The 24,856-nt window shown below is 40.8% G+C and overlaps 1 protein-coding gene across 3 annotated transcripts in view; it reads right to left on the bottom strand.

Annotated features, from left to right (window-relative positions):
• RAPGEF4 (Rap guanine nucleotide exchange factor 4) overlaps positions 1 to 20,399 on the bottom strand; it is a 315,877-nt gene extending 295,478 nt beyond the window's left edge. For 2 of the 3 annotated variants that reach the window (XM_043487630.1, XM_043487631.1), the window contains exon 1: positions 20,196 to 20,399. In XM_043487630.1, the coding sequence (XP_043343565.1) occupies positions 20,196 to 20,260 (65 nt within the window). In that variant the 5' untranslated portion in view covers positions 20,261 to 20,399. The remainder of the gene's footprint in view (positions 1 to 20,195) is intronic. The other variant, XM_043487637.1, reaches the window with a different exon arrangement.
• Between the last annotated feature and the right edge of the window lie 4,457 nt (positions 20,400 to 24,856).

The following is a 24,856-nucleotide window of genomic DNA, read 5'->3' as shown; positions in this document are numbered from 1 at the left end:
ACCTTAGTTCTATGGGTATCTCATTCCTAAGGAAGTAATCTCAAACAAAGGAACAACTGCATATAAATGATGATGGCATCACTTGATAACAGCAATAATCATCTTAAACATCTTAACTGTCCAACAACAAGAAAAAAACAATGTCACAGGATCCACTTGATTTCCGCCAATAAAAATTATATTTAAAAGAAATTTTAATAATCTGGGAAAATGATCATCCTATAAGGTTAATTTTAAGAGGCATGAAATCTTAAAAGTATGAACTCAAACAGCTTAAAAAATATCCATGCCAAAAATCCTGTAGGAAAACACACTAAAATTTTATGATCATGTATTCCTGGTGATAGGATTTGTAGAAATAAATTAATAATTATAAGCCAGAAATGCTTTGATTTGGCCCCAATTAAAATGTACTTCAAATCACAGTTCATTACCTTTCATAAGCTCCTGTCATTCCCTCTGAGAAGGAGAAAGACGTGTCAATATACGTCAACTTGTAACACTCTCACAAAGAAGCAGGGTGTGTGCGCCTATTGTCAGAGCTCAGCTGCAAGCCAGCAACAGCTCTCGCAAACCAAGAGAGAAAAGGATGTAGTGGGAGCCACTGCTCACGTGTCACACGGAGGAGTCGTGCTACTGTCTCAAATACCTGCTTCAGCATCTAAGCATCAGTGGGGCTTTTGGATGTTTGCTTTCTTTTCTCCTATAATTTCCTTTATTACTCACTTTTCATTTTTTAAAATCCCTTTTAATTCATTCAATATAAATTCTGTAAGATAAAACTCCTATTGTTTAAGTTTCTGCTGTATATTTATAAGTAAAATTCAGCACACAAAACAATTTTATGCCTGTGTTGCTTGTCCTCATTCAAATGAAAGAAATTCAAAGCTATTCTATTTGTAGAGGCATTCTTCTGTGGCCGAATTTGACTGCAAAATTCTTTACAGGCAGGTAAAAATCAATAGTAGGCAAATAAATAAAAGAAAATCAAGGTTAGCCAAACTAAAATGGAAAGAAGAGAAGCTCCCTTTTAGCTAATTTTCCAGCATTGAAAAAATTATTCCATCCTCTTGTTTTACTTCATTACCGTTCACTCTCCCTAATACCTATACTCCTTCCCTAAAAGTGATGAATAAAGCATACAAATTCTTTAATTATTTCAATTTTGCAATTTGACTGCTTTACAGTTCTCTTTCAGGTAAACCCAAACAATATCAAGCTTAAGTAACATCCACTTTTGATTTCTGTAAGCTTCTGTGAGGGGCAGTGTCATTGCCTGTTTCTCCTGTGGATATTCTGGATTAGGACTTCTAATGATAGAGACCAAAGAAGAAAAAATTAACCATCTAAATACAAAAGGTGTTTTTAAAATGAGATTTACTTTAATATCCATACTCTGTTGAATGTTGAACTCTAAAATGAACCTCTAAGTTTGTTAAGATAAATATCCTAAGAAGTGCTGAAAAGGTAGAAGCAAAGCAATAGAGATAATGTAAAACTCAATTGAGGAAAAGATAAGGTGCATTCACAAGCTGATAACGTACAGAAGATTAAAGAGCACAATAAAATTGTATTCTCTTCCCAGTCAACCAGTTGGTCTCTAAGTTTGGCCATGCTTCGGAGATCTGCCTCAGAGTAAAGCTGCCTTTTTATATGATCCCATTGGTATTCTCTGTAATTGCACATTTTTGTATCAATAGGGGGCTCCCCAATTATGCTCTGATAACCTAGATAATTAAACAGGGACTCCTGGTCTAAGTATTTTCTACAAATAAAATGTAAAACTTTGTTACTGATTAGATGGCTCTAACGATCACAAATCAGGTCTTCAAATACCACCAAGGAAGATTTTACAATGAGTCTACTGCACGCACGGTACCTTAACATCAGCAGACACTTAACTACTCTCAAGTTGTCTTTAATATCTGACATGACAAAATATATCATCTATATTTACATTTATATCTATATTTACATTTGCTATATCATCTAATGAGTTGATGAGGAAAATGTAAGAATCAATACAAAAATATTATCAAAAGGCAAATGAAAAGTTCCTTAGGATAGTGAACAAATCCTCAACATGAAAAATCCCTGGAGTTTATAGGTACTCAGGACATTATCTTGCTCTGAGAGGTGCATTTTTCGGAAAGGCCTGCTGTCAGAGAACACAGACCCCACAGAGGTACCAAGCGAATTCACCACTGATGAAACTAAACTGGCTAAATATGAAACTCAAAAGTTCATGAGTAGGATGCGATGTTGATACCACCGTGAGTCAGCCATCAACATCCATGGTCAAAAGTACACCCACAGCTTCTTTAGAAACTCATTTAAATGAGAGTACTTTTCCTGATTTGTATGCAGCTCATCAGTTCTCTAGGGACAGCTTTCTTTTTTTTTCTCTCAACAATTATTATAATGAAGAATGAAAGTGAAGAGCATTTTAAACATCTTTAAGTAGTAATATTTGAAGGACAAACCAAAATTTCAGGATTCATTCCTTCCACCATTCTCTGAAATAACCTTTGTCTATTACATCAACAAAAGCAATAATATGCTATAGGTTCTATAAATGAAAAACTCAGCTTTTGTCCTTCTTCGCTGCCATGTTTCTCTCTCCTGTGGTTTTTGTTTAACACTCACGTGGAATGCTTCACTTCTGACAATTCTGGTCACCCTGCGTGGTGGGGTGGGTTTCACCAAAACAGCAAGCAAGTCTCCAATAATAGGTGGATATCCTACAATTTAGCTCAATTCTGACACTATCTACCTGGAGACAGGGTCAGATTTCACAGGTCAGGGTTCAGTCCCTCAAGACTGGGCTCCCCCACCACTCCTCCAGATGCCAGTGGCAAACTCAGGTTATCACTTTTGCTTTTGACCAATCAAGGTATAGGTCAGAGGTGCCAACTACCTTCTCCTTGGGTTCAATTAATTAGAGGAACTCACTGAACTCAGGGAAACACTTAACAGCTTATTAAAGAATATGACGCAGGATATAGATGAACTGCCAGATAAAGAGGTACATAGGGCACAGTCTGGAAGGTCCCCATGGAGGTGAGGTGTGTCATGCTCCCATGTGGATATGTTTGAATCCCCCACTACTGGAATTTTATGAAGCTTCCTAACATTAGCCATGGTCAATTATTAAATCCATTTCCAGAGCCTCTCCCCTCCCTGGAGGATGGAGGGGGTGGGGCTGAAAATTCTAAGCTTCTAATCATGGCTTGGTCTTTCTGGTGACCAGATCCCATCTAGGAGCCCATCCAGAGTTGCTTCTTTAGGACAGAAGATGCTGTTAGTACTTTGATCACTTAGGAATTTACAAGGGTTTCAGGAGCCCTATGTCAGACACAGGGTCAAAGACAAATAATAGGAGAATAGATGCTCTTAATGTTTTTATCACTCAGGAAATGACGAGTTTTAGGAGCTCAGTGCCAGGAACAGGGGCCAGAGATGATAGTATATATATGTATATGTATGTATATATATGTATGTGTATATATATATATATATCTCTCTTACAGTTACTTTCACAAAATAATGCCTCATAACCAAACAAAAGAGCACTATCACATATATTCAGCCTCTGCCCTCATCACAGGCACTAGCCTGACCCATGTTCTCTACAATACCTCAGCCACCAACCACCTGTTTAGTAAAGAATGGATTACACTGATTTAAATCCATACTACATGATCTCTTGGTTCATTAAAGACCTTTGATCATATCTGACTTTTACAAAAGCCTGCCCACCCTCCCTAAAATGCCAGCGCCCTCAATTTCTTGCCCTGCTCTCTACTTTGTTTTCCTGTGTTAGTCTAACCACTTTCTGACACTGTAATATAGAATTGTCTGTCACCCTACCCCAGCACTCCTTATCCGCTTACCTTTGGCCTAACAACCTTTTTTACCACCTAACTTCTCCTGTTTTCTTCACCACTGTATTCCTTACTGCCTAGAACAGTATCCAGCACATAGCAAGTACTCAACAGATATCAATAGCTTTTTGAAGGACTGGTTGAATTAATTAATATCTTCCCAATGAATATTTAAATTCATGAGGTCAGAGTTCATGTCAGATTTTCTTACTAACCTATCCCCAATAAGAATGTCTGGCACATGGAAAGTGGAGAGTAAAATCCCTGAATGAATGAATGAATAGTAGAAAAGGAGAGGACTAAAATCATATCTTTTTCCTACAGAACACATCTGGGCTGAGGAAGGAGGAAAGGAGCATTAACAGGGAAAAAGAAAAAGCTGGCAGAATGACAAAGGAGTGGCGAGGGACACTAGAGATAGAACTTTCCTCTATCTCAAGGCTGTTTAAAGAGTTTATAAAGAGAACATCTAAAGTTTAGGAACTCAACTTGTTTCTATAACATGTTCAATAAGTAAATCAATCAATGACTAGAAGAAAAAGGCTGTCAAAGCGTGAACACCAGGGAAGACATTAATATCTTCATTTGAGGTTTAAACAGAATTGAAATGCCACATACAATATCAAGAATCAAATTATCAAGTTCCAAGCAATGTCAACTTCCCAACAAAGGCTTTTTATTTGTTTTTAACATGTCTAACAATTAACCCTTTTCTAAGGGCCTTTGCACTCATTTCACATGTCAGCAAAGTAATGCTCAAAGTCCTTCAAGCCAGGCTTCAACAGTATGTATACCAAGAAATTCCAGATGTATAAGCTGGATTTAGAAAAGGCAGAGGAACCAGAGGTCAAATTGCCAACACCTGTTGGATCATAGAAAAAGCAAGGGAATTTCAGAAAAACATCTACTTCTGCTTCATTGACTACACTAAAGCCTTTGACTGTGTGGATCACAACAAACTATAAAATTCTAAGAGATGGGAATACCAGACCACCTGCCTCCTGAGAAACCTGTATGCAGATCAAGAAGCAACAGTTAGAACCAGACATGGAATGGACTGGTTCCAAACTGGGAAAGGAGTACATCAAGGTTGTATATTGTCACCCTGCTTATTTAACTTATATGCAGAGTACATCATGTGAAATGCTGGACTGGATGAATCACAGGCTGGGATCAAGATGCCAGGAAAAATATCAACAACCTCAGAAACACAGATGATACAACTCTAATCGCAGAAAGTGAAGGGGAACTAAAGAGCTGCTTGATGGGGGTGAAAGAGGAGAGTGAAAAAGATGGCATAAAAGTCAACATTCAAAAAACTAATATCATGGCATCCAGTCCCATCACTTCATGGCAAATAGATGGGGAAAAAGTGGAAACAGTGGCAGATTTTATTTTCTTAGGCTCCAAAATCACTGCAGACAGGGACTACAGCCACAGAATTAAAAGATGCTTGCTCCTTGGAAGAAAAGCTATGACAAACCTAGACAGAGTATTAAAAAGCAGAGATTTCACTTTGCCAACAAAGGTCCATATTGAAACTATGGTTTTTCCAGTAGTCATGTATGGATGTGAGAGTTGGACCATAAATAAGGCTGAGCACTGAAGAATTCATGTTTTTGAACTGTGGAGCTAGAGAGGACTCTTGAGAGGCCCTTGGACAGCAAGCAGATCAAACCAGTTAATCCTAAAAGAAATCAACCCTGAATATTCATTGGAAGGACTGATGCTGAAGCTGAAGCTTCAATACTTTGGCCACCTGATGCAATGAGTCAACACATTGTAAAAGACCCTGATGCTGGGAAAGATTGAGAGCAGGAGAAGTAGAGGGTGACAGAGAATTAGATGGTTGGATGGCATCACCAACTCAATGGGTATGAGTTTGAACAAACTCTGGGAAATGGTGATGGACAGGGAAGCCTGGCATGCTGTAGTCCATGGGGTCACAAAGACTCAGACATAACTTTGGGATTGAACAAGAACAAGGGCTTTTAAAAGTACTTCTCCATTTAATTAAACAGGAGAGAGGCTCTTGAACTTTCAACCAATTTATTGGTAATAATCCTATTGAGCAACTGATCATAATTAATATGCTTACATTTTACAATTTTATTCCATAAAATCTTTTCATAAAATTATATGACTCATTTTTAAATTATTTTTGACATATAGTTGCTTTACATTACTATGCCAATTTCTGCTGTAGAGCAAAGTGAATCAGTCATACATATACATGTGAAAGTGAAAGTCACTCAGTCATGTCTGACTCTTTGCATACATATACCCCATATAGTCCATGGGGTCTCCTGCATTGCTGTATGCTTCATGAACTGAGCTATCAGGGAAGCCCACATATACATATAACCCCACTTTTTTTTTTTGATGTATTACTCATTTTAAGAATGCTTCAGCATGATTAACACATGTTCCTTGGTTTCCATGGTAACAATTACAGAGCCAGGCTCTTGACCACCATTTGTGTGTTAAAGAGGCACCAACATTCCTCCTTGAGAATACACCGTTGCCGCTACAACTTCACAGAGAAGGGCGGGACCACCATTAGGACATACAGTTTTGTTTGGCTATCAAATGAGGATGTAATTATCCTCCATGTTTGGCTAAGTCCAAAGTCATAAAACTCTCCATTTAACCAATAATACATAATAGCAGTACTCTAGGTATCTACTGAAAAATATTACTTCAAAGTCATTGGTATCCAATGTTATTAATTATCATTAGATGTGAAAAAACAATATTTATGGAAAATTTTCTGAAAGAGATGTACTCCACCTATTTTTAAAACAGCTTAAAATCTATCCTGGTATTAAACTGTGTGTGCTAAGTCGCTTTAGTTGTGTCCAAGTCTTTGCAACCCTATGGACTGTAGCCTGCCAGGCTCCTCTGTCCCTGGGATTTTCCAGGTAAGAATATTGGAGTGGATTGCCATGCCCTTCTCCAGGGGATCTTCCCAACCCAGGGACTGAACCCATTTCTCTTACGTCTCCTGTATTGCAGGCGGATTATTTACCACTAGTGTCACCTGGGAAGTTTTAAACAATCAAAAAGCTGTATATTGGCTCCCTCAGAGAAATATTCTCCTTTAATGTCCCTTTGGCATTATGCTATCAAGATATATTGAGAGCCCTATGAAACACATTACTGAATTCACTATCGGGATGTTGTGGAGGATATTGTTCATCACACTGCACAGTATCTTCTCCACGAGATTGAGGAGATAACAGGTTCCAGTATCATCCTATGTAATACGAAAGTGAAAGTGTTAGTTGCTCAGTCATGTCCAACTCTTTGCGACCCCATAGACTGTAGTCTGCCAGGCTCCTCCATCCATGGGATTTTCCAGGCAAGAATACTGGAGTGGGTTGCCATTTCCTTCTCCAGGGGATCTTTCCAACCCAGGGATTGAACCCAGATCTCTGCATTGCAGGCAGATTCTTTACCATCTGAGCCACTGAGGAAGCCATACTTACTTATTATATTGTTGTAATATACTTACTTATTAGTTGTTCTTCTCTGGCAGAAATAATTTTCATTTGTAAATACTGAATAATGAAATAACTATGCTTCCTTTTTTGGGCTGACCATGAGAAATCACAGTTTTAATGACCATATTAGAAAAGAAGAAAAGCTGAAAATTAATTATCTAAGTTTCCTTTTTAAAAAGCCAGAAAAAGAGAGCAAGTTAAACCCAAAGTAAGTAGGATAAAAGGAGGAAAAAAGCACAAATCATTGAATTTCTCAAATAATAGAGAAAATCCACTAAAAATTGGTTCCTTTAAAAGATTAACAAATTGAGAAGCTCCTAGCAAAGTCAGTCATGGAAAAGAGAGAGCAGACAAAAATACACTAATATGAGATATGAAGGAAGAAACCTCACTATATATCCTAAGGACATTAAAAGGATAATAAGAGAATACTAGGAACAACTCTATGCCCATAAGTTTGATAACTTAGATGAAATGGACATACTCCTTGAAACAGCTTATCAAAATGGACACAAAAGAAACAGAAAACATGAGTAGTCTTCTACCTATTAAAGAGATTGGATTTGTCACCAAAAAGCTTCCCACAAAGACTACTCCCAGTCAGAAGACATCTATAAAACATTTTAAGAGGAAGTAATATCAATATGCATGCATGCTAAGTTGCTTCAGTCGTGTCTGACTCTTTGCAACCCTATGAGCTATAGCCTACCAGGCTCCTCTGTCCATGGGATTCTCCAGGCAAGAATCCTGGAGCGGGTTGCCATTTCCTTCTCCAGGGATCTTCGCTACTCAAGGATCAAACCCATGTCTCTTGTTTCTCCTCAACTGGCAGGCAGTTTTTTTTTTAGCTAGTGCCACCTGGGAAGCACAACATCAATATTATACCACTCTTTTAAAAATAAAGGAAATAGAGAAAAAGGAAATGTTTCCTGGTTCAAGGAAATCCATTCTTACCCCTTGTATTCAACTTTGTCCTGGTAATCCTAGCCAATGCAACAAAGCAAGAAAAATACATAATAAAAGACATAAAGATCAGAAAGACTAAGTAAAACTACCAGTATTCACAGACAATAAGATTGTCTAGATAAAAATTCTGAGGAATCTACAAAACAACTACTAAAACTGAATAACTGTCCTAAAGTTACACCATTAATAAAATCAAAACTGGATTTGAGCACAAACAGTATGTCTCCCAAACTCTTAACCCCTACATTAAACTTTCTACTTAGAGAAGAGCATGCAGCTACACTTGTATTAGCCACAAACCTCAACACAACTGCTACAGTATGTATTTGTAGCCTCATCTGATACTTTGGAAACAGAGGTTCAGAAAAATTAATTTCACCAAGATCACAGGGCTACAGGGTTGGAAGTGGCAAAATTTGAATCCAGGTCTGGCAGACCTTAAAACAAGGTTAAACCAAAAATATCGTATTTTCCAGATTGGATAAGGAAACAATGAGAAGATCCAGATCCAGATGGTAAGGTCCTAAAACAAAGCAGTAGAATCCAAAGTCCAAGAGAAGAACTGGTGACTGGTTAGGTATAACAAGGGGCAAAGGAAATGCAAGACGCAGGTAATGCAAAGTTTTGAGAATGATAGTTTCATTAGTAAAACAGAAAAGCAAGGAGGAGAAACTGATGGAGAAGAGAGTTAAGAAAGATGAAATCAGTTTTAGACAAGCTGAAAATCAACCTGTTAGGCTAAGGATAGTTTTGGCAGCAAATGATAGAAAACCTAACAGAGTGGTTTCCAAAGGTACAGTACGTTTTTCTACACAAAACAAAAAAGCTGAAGGTAGGCAACTATCGATTTAAATTCAGCAGCTGTACAAAGTCAGAACTGAAGTCTATGCTTATCCTGGCCCTTCCTTCTGGCATTATAGTATGGTTACCATGGGCCCAAGGTAGTAATTTCAGGCAGAAGGAAGAGAACAAAGGAATGTCACACACATCTGTATCTTTCATCAGAAGGCAAAAGCTATCCTAGAAGCCTCTATCAGGGTTTTACAATGCCTTATTGGCCAGAAGTGTATCCCATGGGCATCAAGGCTCTAGGGAGGCTGCAAAGATAAGTGTTTTGTTTTTTTCTAACCTCTCTAGCAGAAGTAGGTGAAGGAAAACAATATCTGCCCCAGATTATTAATGGGATATTTTATATGGGAATATCCAACAGGGAAACAAAAGGGCATCTAGTCTAGAAGACAGACCAAGGGTACAGAATGTATGCAATCTGCACAGTTAAAACACAGGAATGGATTGGTGCTCCAAGAAGAGTGTGCATGATGAGAAAACAGGGTAGTTATGGGGCTTTGTTTTTCTGCCCATAAAGGGAAAGCAAGTAATGCACATGGATGCAGCTGAGTAAACACAGTACCCAGTGCCTCGCCTCCAGCCAGTCAGATTGTTTGCTTTCCTATGTTTGATTGGGTCTTTCCCTGTCCTCCTCCCCACCCACTTAGTTCTATCCTCTTTCTCTTTCCTCAGTCTCTCAGTTTTCCCAAGACAGTCTCTCCTTTTTCTTTCCTTCAATTTTGAATTAAAGGTGGTTTGTTTAGTAGCTAAGTCGTGTCCGATTCTTTTGCAACCCCATGGACTGTAGCCCACCAGGCTCCTCTGTCCATGGGATTTCCCAGGCAAGAATATTGGAGTGGGTTGCCATTTCTTTCTCCAGGGGGTCTCCCCAAGTCAGGGATCGAGCCCACGTCTCCTGCATTGGCAGGCAGTTTCTTTACCACCGAGCAACCTGAGAAGCCCATGAATTAAAATACTGGAAGAAAATCTCACTCTTCACTGACACCATTCAAGTGCATAAAAATGGATCTGAATCTATCTAAAGAGAAAGTAGCTGCCTTGGGTTTAGGGAGACAAAACAAGATAAGAAGCAGCTACTCTGGAAGGGCTATGAAATGTTATAAGCACATGGAAAATTCGAACTAAAGAGCATCTGCCCATCCTAGCCTCACTGGAGGAGCATGAAGCCCATTTGGGGGAAGCCAAACTAAGACAAGACAAATTTGCTTTGCTGAGCACGACTCTCCCTGATGACTCTTTAAGGCTTCCAGTCTATGTTCAGGAGACCAGACTGTAGGACCAGGGTGAGATGGACCAGGTATCTTTTTATCAGGCCTACTGCTTTGTGAGCACACCATTCCCCATATGCCTCTGATCTGAGGGAGTCCAGTTCTGATTGAACCTTTCCTTACCTAAATCCTAAAAGCACAGGTAGAATCAGCACCACAGAACTTAATCCTGATTACACATGAGGGTATGATGTCCTCTAAATATTCCACACATACACTCCCATGTTTTGGAGCTACCATGAGATGTCCCTCAAGAAGTTGTAGATAAGATAGTGGCCAAGCATTTAAATTTCAAAAACAGTATATCTGCTAACATCACAAAAGGAGATCACTTGACATGCAACTCATAATGCAAGTATATAACCCTTCTGTGAAAGACTGTTGTCAAAAAAAATCAAATCAGTTAATAAAACTGATCAAGCCCTAGAGCCAAATACCAATTTATAGGAAATACAGGGGCCAAAGGGACATATTAAAAGATGCCATGAAGGTAAAACTAAAATTCAGACTGTAAAAATCTACCTGTTTCTTCAACAAATGTATTACAAGGAATAAAAAGAGAGAGCTATAGGGAAAATCCAGAGATTAAAAAAGACCTAGATACATATCAACTAAATACAATTTATTTGGATCCAAATAAAAACAAACTCTAAAAAAGAAAAAGTCATGAGATAAATGGAAAAGTCTGTACTTTGATGGGATATTTGATTATATTAGGATATTAATGTCAAATTTTAAAATATGTGACAATATACTTGGAGTCCTTAGGTACTAGAGATATATATGTAAATATTTACAGATAAAATGATACTATATGGGACTTGTGATAAAATAATCCTAGGAGTGGTGGGGGACAGTTCAGTTCAGTTCAGTAGCTCAGTCGTGTCTCCATGAATCTCTGCGACCCCATGAATCGCAGCACGCCAGGCCTCCCTGTCCATCACCATTTCCCAGAGTTTACCCAAACTCATGTCCATTGAGTCAGTGATGCCATCCAACCATCTCATCCTCTGTCATCCCCTTCTCCTCCTGCCCTCAATCTTTCCCAGCATCAGGGTCTTCTCAAATGAGTCAGCTCTTCGCATCAGGTGGCCAAAGTATTGGAGTTGGCAGCTTCAACATCAGTCCTTCCAATGAACACTCAGGACTGATCTCTTTTAGGATGGACTGGTTGGATCTCCTTGCAGTCCAAGGGACTCTCAAGAGTCTTCTCCAACACCACAGTTCAAAAGCATCAATTCTTCGGCACTCAACTTTCTTTATAGTCCAACTCTCACATCCAAACGTGACTATTGGAAAAACCATAGCCTTGACTAGACGGACCTTTGTTGGCAAAGTAATGTCTCTGCTTTAATATGCTGTCTAGGTTGGTCATAACTTTCCTTTCAAGGAGTAAGCGTCTTTTAATTTCATGGCTGTAGTCACCATCTGCAGTGATTTTTGGAGCCCAGAAAAATAAAGTCAGCCACTGTTTCCACTGTTTCCCCATCTATTTGCCATGAAGTGATGGGACCAGATGCCATGATCTTAGTTTCCTGAATGTTGAACTTTAAGCCAACTTTTTCACTCTCCTCTTTCACTTTCATCAAGAGACTCTTTAGTTCTTCTTCACTTTCTGCCATAAGGGTGCTGTTATCTGCATATCTGAGGTTATTGATACTTCTCCCGGCAATCTTGATTCCAGCTTGTGCTTCCCCCAGCCCAGCGTTTCTCAGATGTATTCTGCATATAAGTTAAATAAGCAGGGTGACAATATACAGCCTTGACGTACTCCTTTCCCTATTTGGAACCAGTCTGTCGCTCCATGTCCAGTTCTAACTGTTGCTTCCTGACCTGCATATAGGTTTCTCAAGAGGCAGGTCAGGTGGTCTGGTACTCCCATCTCTTTCAGAGTTTTCCACAGTTTTTTGTGATCCACACAGTCAAAGGCTTTGGCATAGTCAATAAAGCAGAAATAGATGTTTTTCTGGAACTCTCTTGCTTTTTCAATAATCCAGTGGATGTTGGCAATTTGATCTCTGGTTCCTTGGCCTTTTCTAAAACTAGCTTGAACGTCTGGAGCACAGAGAGGCAGCTGCACAGCAGAGGAGGGAGCAGCCGAGGGGAGATACCCCACGTCCAAGGTAAGAGGAACCCAAGTAAGATGGTAGACGCTGAGAGAGGGCATCAGAGGGCAGACAGACTGAAACCACAATCACAGATGACTAGCCAGTCTGATCACATGGACCACAGCCTTGTCTAACTCAGTGAAACTAAGCCATGCCATGTGGGGCCACCCAAGACAGACGGGTCATGGTTGGGAGGTCTGACAGAATGTGGTCCACTGGAGAAGGGAATGGCAAACCACTTCAGTATTCTTGCCTTGAGATCCCCATGAACAGTAGGAAAAGGCAAAAAGATAGGACATTGAAAGAGGAACCCCCTAGGTCGGTAGGTGCCCAATATGCTACTGGAGATCAGTGGAGAAATAACTCCAGAAAGAATGAAATGATGGAACCAAAGCAAAAATAACACCCAGTTGTGGATGGGACTGGTGACAGAAGCAAGGTCCAATGCTGTAAAGAGCAATATTGCACAGGAACCTGGAATATTAGGCCCATGAACCCAGGCAAATTGGAAGTGGTCAAACAGGAGAAGGCAAGAGTGAAGGTCGACATTCTAGGAATCAACAAACTAAAATGGACTGGAATGGGTGAATTTAACTCAGATGACCATCCTATCTACTACTGTGGGCAGGAATCTCTTAGAAGAAATGGAGTAGCCATCATAGTCAACAAAAGAGTCCGAAATGCAGTACTTGGATGCAATGTCAAAAATGACAGAATGATCTCTCTTCATTTCCAAGGCAAACCATTCAATATCATGGTAAGTCAAGTCTATGCCCAGACCAGTAATGCTGAAGAAGCTGATGTTGAATGGTTCTTGAAGACCTACAAGACCTTTTAGAACTAATACCCAAAAAACATGTCCTTTTCATTACAGGGTACTGGAATGCAAAAGTAGGACGTCAAGAAAACACCTGAAGTAACAGGCAAATTTGGCCTTGGAGTACGGAATGAAGCAGGGCAAAGGCTAATAGAGTTTTGCCAAGAGAATGCACTGGTCATAGCAAACACCCTTTTCCAACAACACAAGAGAAGACTCTACACATGGACATCACCAGATGGCCAATACCAAAATCAGATTGATTATATTCTTTGCAGCCAAAGATGGAGAAGCTCTATACAGTCAGCAAAAACAAGACCAGGAGCTGACTGTGACTCAGATCATGAACTCCTTATTGCCAAATTCAGACTTAAATTGAAGAACGTGGGGAAAACCACAGACCATTCAGGTATGGTTTAAATCAAATCCCTTATGATTATACAGCGGAAGTGAGAAATAGATTTAAGGGACTAGATCTGATAGAGTGCCTGATGAACTATGGAAGAAGGTTCGTGACATTGTATAGGAGACAGGGATCAAGACCATCCCCAAGAAAAAGAAATGCAAAAAAGCAAAACGGCTCTCTGAGGAGGTCTTACAAATAGCCGTGAGAAGAAGAGAAGCGAAAAGCAAAGGAGAAAAGGAAAGATATTCCCATTTGAATGCAGAGTTCCAAAAAATAGCAAGGAGAGATAAGAATGCCTTCCTCAGCAATCAATCACAAAAAAATAGAGGAAAACAATAGAATTGGAAAGACTAGAGAGCTCTTCAAGAAAATTAGAGATACCAAGGGAACATTTCATGCAAAGATGGGTTCGATAAAGGACAGAAATGGTATCGAACTAACAGAAGCAGAAGATATTAAGAAGAGGTGGCAAGAATACACAGAAGAACTATACCAAAAAGATCTTCACATCCCAGATAATCACGATGGTGTGATCACTCACCTAGAGCCAGACATCCTGGAATGTGAAGTCAAGTGGGCCTTAGGAAGCATGACTACAAACAAAGCTAGTGGAGGTGATGGAATTTCAGTTGAGCTATTTCAAATTCTAGAAGATGATGCTGTGAAAGTGCTGCACTCAATATGTCAGCAAATTTGGAAAACTCATCAGTGGCCACAGGACTGGGGGACAAGTGGGTATAAATAAAAGAAGATTGAATGTGAGTTGATGACTGTTGGAGGCAAAGGGGTAGAACAAGAGAATTATTATACTATTCTCTCTTCTTTTACATACGTTGAAATTTTCCATAATAAACTTCAAAAATAAAAATTAGAATAGAGCTATGCCATGCCATGTCATTTTTTTTAAGTGATTCACATTATAGCAAGAAAGTAAGAGAAAAGCAGAGGCAGATGCTGGTGCCCAGTGAAGCCCTTTCTACGGCAGAGGGGCCCAGTGTGAGGACTTGCCCTAAAGGTAGCAGAGGTTACTTCATCCCTGAGGAAGAAGATGCCTCTGGACATCTCACCCTGGTCCCAAAAGTACTTTCTACAATTAGGGAGCTGCCCTGAAGCTGAAGATAAAATGATGGCTACAATACAACATAGCAATACAATACAACACCAAGAGATGCACAGAAAGGAGTAGATAGGCAATTGTGATGAAGCCTGAGTTGTACTATTACTTTGTTAGACAAAGTGTAACAAAGTGTCCCATGGGAGCACTCAGAAGATCCTCTAACTGGAAGAGGTGATGACCAAACTGCCCTGAAGAATTCCCAGAACTATCTTCTGATTATAATTCAATTCCCAAGCTCTGTTGCTCTAGGAAGAGGATGAGCTGGCCAGAAGTTGTAAGTGTCCTGATCTCCTGGCAGCTTTGCTATTAGAAGGCCATGTTGTGCATTTACAGTGAGAGGCAAAGCTGGGCCTAGGCAAGCTAGGCAGCACGCCAGGCCTCCCTGTCCATCACCAACTCCCGGAGCTTGCTCAAACTCATGTCTATTGAGTCAGTGACGCCATCCAACCATCTCATCCTCTGTCATCCCCTTCTCCTCCCGCCTTCAATCTTTCCCAGCATCAGGTTCTTTTCAAGTGAGTCAGTTCTTCTCATCAGGTGGCCAAAGTATTGGAGTTTCAGTTTCAGCATCAGTTCTTCCCATGAATATACAGGACTGATTTCCTTTAGGATTGACTGGTTGGATCTCCTTGAAGTCCAAGAAACTTTCAAAAGTCTTCTCCAACACAACAGATCAAAAGCATCAATTCTTTGGTGCTCAGCTTTCTTTATAGTCCAACTCTCACATCCATACATGACTACTGGAATTATCAAATTAATAAACTTTCTGGTTTTTACAGGTTCTGAGAGTTTGGTGCCTATATATCTATCCCTGAAAAAAAAGTATTAATTCTTGATGTGCTGACAAGTCAGAATTTCAAGATTGTAAGACCAGCCCTGAATCCTGGGTAATGCCAACCCTTGGGACCTGCCTAGGTAGACACCAGCCTTCCCCAGCCTTCTGCTCTGCATGCTTCTTTGATCTTCTAGATTCCTTAAGGCTGGGACCATGTCTGATGCTTCTTTGATAGCTGAGTCATCCTCTTTCACCATGTCTGCTAAAAAGCATTCTTGTTTTTTAACAAATTTGCTTCTTGATTTCTTTCACTCTCATTCAACCCCATCAAAAATAGCTAACTCAACATCTATTTAGGAATCAAGTCAGATGCAGAGAACTATGTAAGGGGCATTTTTTTAATGAAAAATTAATAATTTTAAAAATTCTTCGGCTATTTTGAAAGATGACAACCTTTTTTCACATACTTATACTATATTAACTTTCTTTTCTGCTTAGGTGGTCCACAAATAATTTAATCAACCAGGGACCTCCCTCCACACTACACTTTTAACTGAAGGACAAGAAACCAAACATCATCAACTCCTTCCCAGACAAGGAACAACTTTCATCTCCAGTGATTTCTCTGTTAATCACTTAGGTAGATTCTTTGACCTGTAACAGGGGATGGCAAACTTTTTCTTCAAATATCCACAGAGCAAATACTTCAAAATCTGTGAGCCACACAGTGCCCTGCTATTGTACTGTGAAAGCAGCCATAAACAACATGTAGCCAAATGAGTATGGCTATATTCCAGTAAAACTTTGCTTGTGGACATTGACATTTGAATTTCATATAAATTTCATGGGTCACAAAAGATTAATCTTGTGGTTTATTTACAACCACTCAGAAATGTAAAAAACATTCTTAGCTCAGGAGACACATAAGCAGCTGCCAGATCTGGCCCATGGGCCATAGTTTGCCAACTCCAGCTCCACAGTGATGAATACTGGCAACAATTCACTATACTGTGACTATACGTACTGTGAATGTGTGTGGTCCCTTCATAACACGCCCTTACCAACCATGAGAATTATGATCTATAATGGTTCTTAAATTCACAAGTGGCAAAACTTACAATCCTGTGGGAAAAATATTTTCACTAATATTTTTAAAAATGGTCAACACATTCTTAAAAGGTATTTTGCATATAAAATACCTTTTATAAAAAGATATTTTACATATCTTAAATCCCAAATAGTGGGGTTCTGTGTAATACATTTCTAGTTACCATCCCTGCTCAAAAAAAATTTGTAAGATAAATGAGGCAGTGCTAAGCTTTTTTTGCTTTGACAATGTTTTCTGTTGAGACTTTTTTCAAGGTATTTTTATTCATCCAAATGTTCAATGGCTTTCTGATTTTAAAATTAGTATTCATACACTCTCACCTTCTGAGCGGTCCCATAGTCCAAGAACTTGGATGAGTGATATATCAAAAGCTTTAGATTTTGTTTCTTCAACCTAAACCACATATCTACATATTTTTAACCTCCCTCCCCATACATAAGCTTATAGAGCATTACCTATCTATGACAACTTCCTAGGCACACTTAACAAATTATTTTCCTGTCTTTTTGATTGTTCGTTTCAACTTTCATTACACATCCTTTACTTCGGCAGACTTTCTACTTTAACTCCCCTTTTTATTTTCAATCTGCTGTTGCTCTTTTTTTAGCTGTCTACAACAGTTGACACTTGCATGATACATATATCTAAACTATATTTCCCAGCTGTGGAAAAGGTCCCAGCATCATTTCCCCAGACAGGACATCAAGGATCACTGTACCATTTCCTCTTTGCTTATATGTGTGCTTGCAGAAGTCCATAATCAAGAAGTCCATAATCAAGAAAAGCAGAGCATATGTTCTTATACTCTTGATTTGGTCACAAGAGGAATTTGTGGTTGAGGCGAAATGAGCATATTTATCTGCCACACCTAAGTGTCCTTGTTCACACTGCTCCCAGAATTTTCTGCCTGAGAAAACTCCCCTCAACCTCCAAGGACAGGAACCTGTAGGAAGCATCCGTGACAGATCTGCTGAGGCTCTCCTCTGCATCCCCAAAGCATTTCATACCTCTCCATTAAAGCACTTACGACTGCATTGCATTTGCTTGTTTATGTAACTATCCCACCCCCACCTGCCCACCCTACTAAGTCAATAAACAACTTTCATCTTTTCTTTTTTTTCCCTGCCTCCCCCATGCCCAACACAGTGCCTGGAATAGAGCATCAAGATTGCATTTCTCAGAAATATTAAGGGCAGTGTCCCAAAAGGAATGACTTCGGGGGCTTCCCCAGCCAACTTCCATCAGCATCCTTAATCTCCCTCCTCCCCTAAAAAGTCAGCAGACAATCTAAGTAAAAATGCTTAGATTTTTAAAAATTAAAAAAAAAAAAAAAATCACTTCAAAACAAGTATTTCAAGGCCCTCTTATCAAGAGACTGCCACTCTTAAACTCTTCTTCAAAGAAATTCTAGCAATAACACCATGGAAAATGCAAGGTTCTCTTAACACTACAAAATAATATGCTCACATAGCACCTCACAGTTTTCACATTACTTTCACGATTTTTTTTTCCATTTGGCCCACTAATCCTTGGTAAGACAGATAGCGTTAGCCTCATTTTTCAGTCACTCAAGGAAATAAAAGTGACATGTCCAAGATCAGAGCTTGTGATTGGTGATAGCTCTAGGCCTAAAACACTTAATTTGATTAAGGGTTAAATCTTAAATTGATCTGTCTACTCTCCTGCACTCCAGGAAAATTAGGCTTGATATCTATGTATGACTCTACCCTCAACTCCACCCTTGAACATTCTGTAGTACCAGATTAGATTGTGACACTATGTTCTAAAAATCCATTCCAAACAAAAATCATTTGGGCAAATACACATTATGAAAAGAAAGAGTCAAACATGCCCCACTTGTGTTAGTACTGTTCTATGATTTTTGCCATAAGTACTTAATGACTAGAGGGTTGCCAGTGAATTACTGACTGTTCAAAAAATGGCATGCCATGAATTTCTGCAAATGGAAATATGCAGTCTATTATCTAAACAATTTACTCATGAGGAAGCACCATTATTTATAAGGACAAGAGCTTGATTTTCTCTTCTTTGATAATCTGTCTTTCCTAAACTATTAAATTTAGATTACTTATCACATTAGCAGGTTCTTCACTTAGTTTCTCTACATAATTCTCAGTGATTTAAACGTCACTTCAATTCTCTTACTATTTATTGCACACAACTCTTTTAATATTAGCACATATCATCTTAAACGTAAATAGGGCAATGCCTGCCAAAAAATCTTGCTACTGTGTGGTAATTGAAAGGTAAAATTATTTCTCATATATATTAAGTTATTCAAATGAGCCACATTTAGTTTTTCTCAAATTATTTAATTTTTTTAACAAAGGCCTATCTAGAAAAGTATGCAGAGCACGTCACACTTAAGATTTTCAAGTTTGATCTGGTTATGAATCTGCTAATTGTAAAAATTTCAATATGGCAGAGTGCAAAATATTTCCCCCAAATGCAAATAGAGATGTCATGCAGAGAACTGCAAGACATGAATCACTGCCCTGCTGCATCAAACTGGAAAAATCAGAGGCAGTTCACTCCGCAAGATTTCTTACCCAGTTCTTAAAAGTTCAGATGCATCACCTTTTAATCAGGGTAATAAACTAATTGCTAACATACTGGGTAATGTTTACTGCTAAACCCACAATCTGGACAAACAGAAAATTATGCTGTCAGAGCCTGCAAACAACTGCAGTCCGCTGTTACACATTGCACCCTCCTTACACAGGGCTGTCGTCGGGAGTTACAGTGCTTCACGGTTTTAATTTTTTTAGAGTAAGGGTCTCTTCCCCGAGAGGGTAGGGTATTAAGACGAAAGCAGTCTCCCGCGTGACCTTCCTATCACAGACCTTGAGCGAGCGACTGCGGGGGCAGAAGAGAATTTCAGAAGCATTTGACAGCTCAACTGGGTCCTTCACACTTGGCTTTCAGGAACAAAAAAAAAAGCACGTTACTCTGCACCTGCCTCTCCACCCACCCTCCTTGAAACTTATTTACCCCTAAGGATCCAAACAGCCAGAAGAAGGTAGGATTCTAGTCTCTCCGGTGATGCCTAGGAAAATAAACCCCCGACCCGAGCGCCGAGCCGGGAGTCGAGACGGGCAGGGGGCAAGGAGACCTTGAAGGAGGGGCGAGGGGGACCTGGAGGGGCAGGGGCTCCCCCCACTGCGCCGCAATTTCTCCACCACGTGTGAAAATCTCGCGCACCAGGTGCCCCATGAGAGACCGAGGTCTGCGTCCCCCGGTCCCAGGCGCGGATCCTCCGCTCCCTCCCGGCTCGGGGGCCCTCCTCCCGCGGCCCCGGCGGGCGTCCCCGCGGCGGTCTCCGGGCAGAGACAGCTCGCAGAGCCCCGGCCGGCAGGGGCGCTTCCCCGGCTACCTTTTATCCAGGCAGGCGATCCACTCGGCCGAGGAGGAAGAATGGGCAGCGTGCGCAGCGACCATGATGGGCAGCGGCGCGCGGTGTCCCCAGGCTGCGGCGACCTCCCGCGCTCGCTCTGCCTGCGCCTCGCCCGCGCCTCGCCAGCCGCGCGGACCCGCTCCTCCCCGCCCGCCTCGCGCCCAGCGCCGCGGCGACGCGCCCGCCCTCCCCGCGGCCCGCCGGGCGGGGGGCCAGCAAGGGAGGGGACCCGAGGGGCGGGCCGCGGGGACCGCGCTGCACTGCGGCGCCCGGGGGTGGGGAGTCCCGCGGGCCCGCCCGCTGCGGGGAGGGGGTCGGGGGGCGACCCCGGGTGGCAGGCCACCTGCGACAGGTGGCTGCTGCGTCTCCGGGAGACCTGGGCCGCACCCCTCACCTCGGGGCCTCCGAGGCGGGGAGGGAAGGAAGGCGCCGCGGGTGGGGGTGGGGGGGACGGGGACGGATGTCAATGTCTATATATTTTTCATACAGTAAATGCCACTAAAATGGCTGCTGCCTCTCTGTTTCCTTAGAAACCCATTAGTCTCCCTCAGCAGCTGTCAAAACTTGCTGGCGCTTTCCTGCTCACCTTTGCTGTTTCTCCTTCAAAAAGGGATGGAGAGGAGGACTATCTGACTTGGCCTGGAAACACCCTCAGCGTCTCAGTTTCCCCTGGGAGGCTGAGGGAGGCCTGGGTTGGAACGGAGAGGCAGTGCAGACACGGCTGGAAGCCCACAGGCCAGGGCCCAGAATGGTGACCAGTGGTGACTGCTGTTGTTTAATCACTAAGTTGTGGCCGACTCTTTTGGACACCATGGACTGTAGCCCACTAGGCTTCTCTGGCCATGGGATTTTCCAGGCAAGAATACTGGAGTGGGTTGTCATTTCTTTCTTCAAGGCATGACTGAAGGGTTGAAAAACTGAAGTTTCCGGCCTTGAACCTTGCACTTGCTGGGGCTCTCATCACCTACTCAATGGAACACACACAAGCACACAATTAAGAATGGCGAGCAGTGGGGCCACAGCAGAACTGTGGTTCGCCTCGGGGACCAAGTTCCCACCGCCCTTGGGGTAACCTGAGTGGTTGGCCCCATGTGTCCTTCGTTCTGTGTCTGGAGTGTGGAAGGGATGGTCACTACACCTGTCTCTGGTAGGTGTACAAAATAAATGATAGGCTTTGAAGTTCAGTTGCACTCTGTCAAAAATCAAATTCCACACCAGTGGTTGCTTAGGAATTTGGGGGCAAGTTAAACCTTTTAGACTACTACCAAGCAGTGTTTTGATACTGATGGTGTGCATTTGGAAACAGACAATGAGGAAGGAGACAGGGCGTTGCTAACCTCACTGTGTTATTTTTTTTCTCTCCTACACTCCTCTCACTCCCCTGCTCAAAGGATGTTCAAGGAGACTGGAGAGAATGAAACAGCAGGTGCATTCTGGCATCCTAATAAAAGCAGGTGCATTTTATCCCAATAAAACTCCTCCAAAGAATCTCCATTTCCCCTCTGCTCCCTTGCCAGGATCTGATTTCAGACCTAACTCTGCGCCCTCAGCAACATTGCCTGGTTCAGTGCTTGTCCCCCAGGTAACCTCCATCCTGTTGATTTCTACTGGGTTTAAGGTAAATAACATTTAAAATGTTATACTATACAATGTTATACTATGCCAAAGGTATTTTTATTGTTGCTTTTTTTCATAACAGAGATATGAAGAAGGAGATGAGTCTCCTATATTTATTAAGACTTACTTATAAAGGCATCAGAGAGCTCTTGAGAACATTCCAAGGTCACCAAATGCTTTCTCAAAATGCCTTTACTCAGAGAATATTTAAAGGTAAGGAGCTAGAGGCAAAAAGGACTGCGCATGACCTGTCATTACTGGAGGCTTGGAGTTGCTATAATTTTTAGCTGTGATACTAATAATAGTCATCATTTATTGAACATCCGCTGAGTATCAGGTGCTGTGCAGAGTTCTCTACATGTGTTACCTCATTTAATCTTCGAAACATTCTATGAAGCAGTCAGAAGGACAGATGTCAGGGTTACTCCACAAGGAGAGACAAACATCTTTGAAAATGCAATGAACTGGAGAAAATTGTTTATCAGTACTTCCAGGGAGAGTGTTGACTGGCTTGGAAAGAAGATGTTGATGAGCCACTTGGAGTGGGAGGGAAAGCCCAAGGCCCCTATTATGCTTGTTAAGGATTGTGGTCTGATGAACTGCAAGGCCTTTGTTTTGCCCTGCGGGGACCCTGCCTTTACTCTAAATAGAAATTAAACAATCATTCAAAGAATATCCTTTCAAAGGCGCACCAAGAATCACTGACTTCCCAGAACAGGCACGTGTCCCTATCCATCCCTGGACATAGGTTCCAGCCACTGCAATATACTCCCTGGGACACTGAGCCTTGAGGGGCTCATACCTTGCTGGTGAGACTCCAGCTACTGGAGCAGGAGGCCTTGAATCGGATTTGGGTCTGTCTGATTCCACAGCCATGGCACTGGGCAATGGTGTAACTGGTTTTGTCTATAGCATAAGGGTAGAAGACATGTCAAAAGTGACTGCTCAGGGGATAAGAGTAAAAGGGTTATAAACTGTTTTTTATAATAATTTTAAAAATAATAAACCTGTCTAGTAGGAGAAAGGAAAAAAGAACATGTAATGCTCTTTAGGCAGGAAATAAATAAAAGTGTAGATAAAAAGTAAATATTACTGAGAAGTCCACCATCTAGAGCTAACACTGCTAATATTTTAGCACATTGCATTCTATATTTTCTATTTTTGAAAGATACAATCACACATACACCCATAAACACATGCATATAACTTGCTGCTTACATTCAAGCATGTATATATGAAAAAAAGTATGTATATATGTCTATACCTACATGATAAGTCTCTTCAGTTGTGTCCAACTTTGTGTGACGCTATGGGCTGCATCCTGCCAGTCTCCTCTGTCCATGGGATTCTCCAGACAAGAATAGTGGAGTCGGTTGCCATTTCCTTCTCCAGGGTATCTTTCCCACCCAGGAATTGAACCAGTGTCTCTTATGTCTCCTGCGTTAGCAGGTGGGTTCTTTACTATTACTGCCACTTAGGAAGCCCATACATGTGTATCAATATATGTATTCATACTTGAAAGCATTATTCAGATTTGAAAGCATTATTACTTTATAGGCTACTTCTACTTGGAATCAAAAAATGCTTTGTGTGTTTAAATGAAATTTTCATTAAAAATTTTTACTGGCTATGATATATTCCAACATATGGATGTAACTAAACTTTCTTAAAAACTGAGATATAATTGACATATTATATTAGTTTCAAGTATACAACATAATGATTTGATATCTGTATTCATTGCAAATAATCACCACAATGTCTAGTTAACATATATCACCACATACAGCTATAGTTTTGGGGGGTTTTTTTGATGAAAACTTTTAAAATTTCCTCCCTTAGTAACACTTTCTTTTGAACCCTATTATTTTGATTGGCAAAAATCTGCTTAATCTCCTTCCTGTAGCTTAGCCTTCTATTAGAGAGCTAAATATCGCCAATGATCTCTAATGAAATGAACATGAGAAATGGCAAGACCCAGGTGTGTTAATGCTAACTGTTACTGGTTATAGAACATTGAATGGGTTACTTAATGTTCGAGTTCCATTTTGTTCATCTGAGCAGAGGCTCAAAGTTAGGAATTTGAGGACCGACAACTGAGTTCAAATTCCAGCTTCATCTTCTACTAAGTAAACACTTAAAATGAATTGCTTCACCTAAGACCCTGTTTCATCACCTGTAAAGTGGAGAAATTAATGGTATTATACTTGAATATGTTGCTTGTAAAACATTTAACATAAGTGCTAACCATGTGGTATGCACTCAATAACTCTTAGCTATTATTATTGTTATTATTCTCTGTACAGTGAAGATAAATAGAATCTGCCTTCTGCATTTTACAGGGACTTGGTGACAATCAATTGAGATCACTTATACTAAAGGGCCTTGACCTTGGTAAATTGCAAGTGATGACTGTGTAGAGTACAAGGGATGAATGTGCCTCCCAGAGAAACAGCGAAGCTTTCCAAGGACTTCTTTAAACTTAAACTCACAATCTTTTCTGCATTCAGCCTAAGCCTAGCTCTACCATTTCCATAGGACAGCTATAGGTACATACCTCTGTGTAGTTATTGCAATGTGTATTAATAGATCAACAGTGTAGTGATTGAAAAAAGAAAGTGAAAGTGTTAGTCGCTCAGTGGTGTCCAACTTTTTCTGACCCCATGGACTGTAACCTGACAGGTTCCTCTATCCGTGGAATTCTCCAGGCAAGAATACTGGAGTGGGCCTCCATTCCCTTCTCCAGGTGATCTTCCTGATCCAGGGTTCGACCCGGGTCTCCTGCGTTGCGAGCAGATTCTTTATCATCTGAGCCACCAGGGAAGCAGACGTGGGCTAGGGCCTTGGAAATTTTCATTTTTCCATTTTCCATTCTGGGAATTCTATTGAAGATAGAGCATTCACTCGTATCCATGTAAGGGGAGAATCTGATTCACCATGTTTTAGATATCTCATGGAAGGTGGGTTATTAAAAAAACATCTAACCATCACTCCTGCTGATAAAATAACCTATTCATGGAAGA

Source organism: Cervus canadensis, chromosome 15, assembly GCF_019320065.1.
Source record: "Cervus canadensis isolate Bull #8, Minnesota chromosome 15, ASM1932006v1, whole genome shotgun sequence".
NCBI lineage: Eukaryota > Metazoa > Chordata > Mammalia > Artiodactyla > Cervidae > Cervus > Cervus canadensis.
This window is presented reverse-complemented; position numbering and strand designations above follow the sequence as displayed.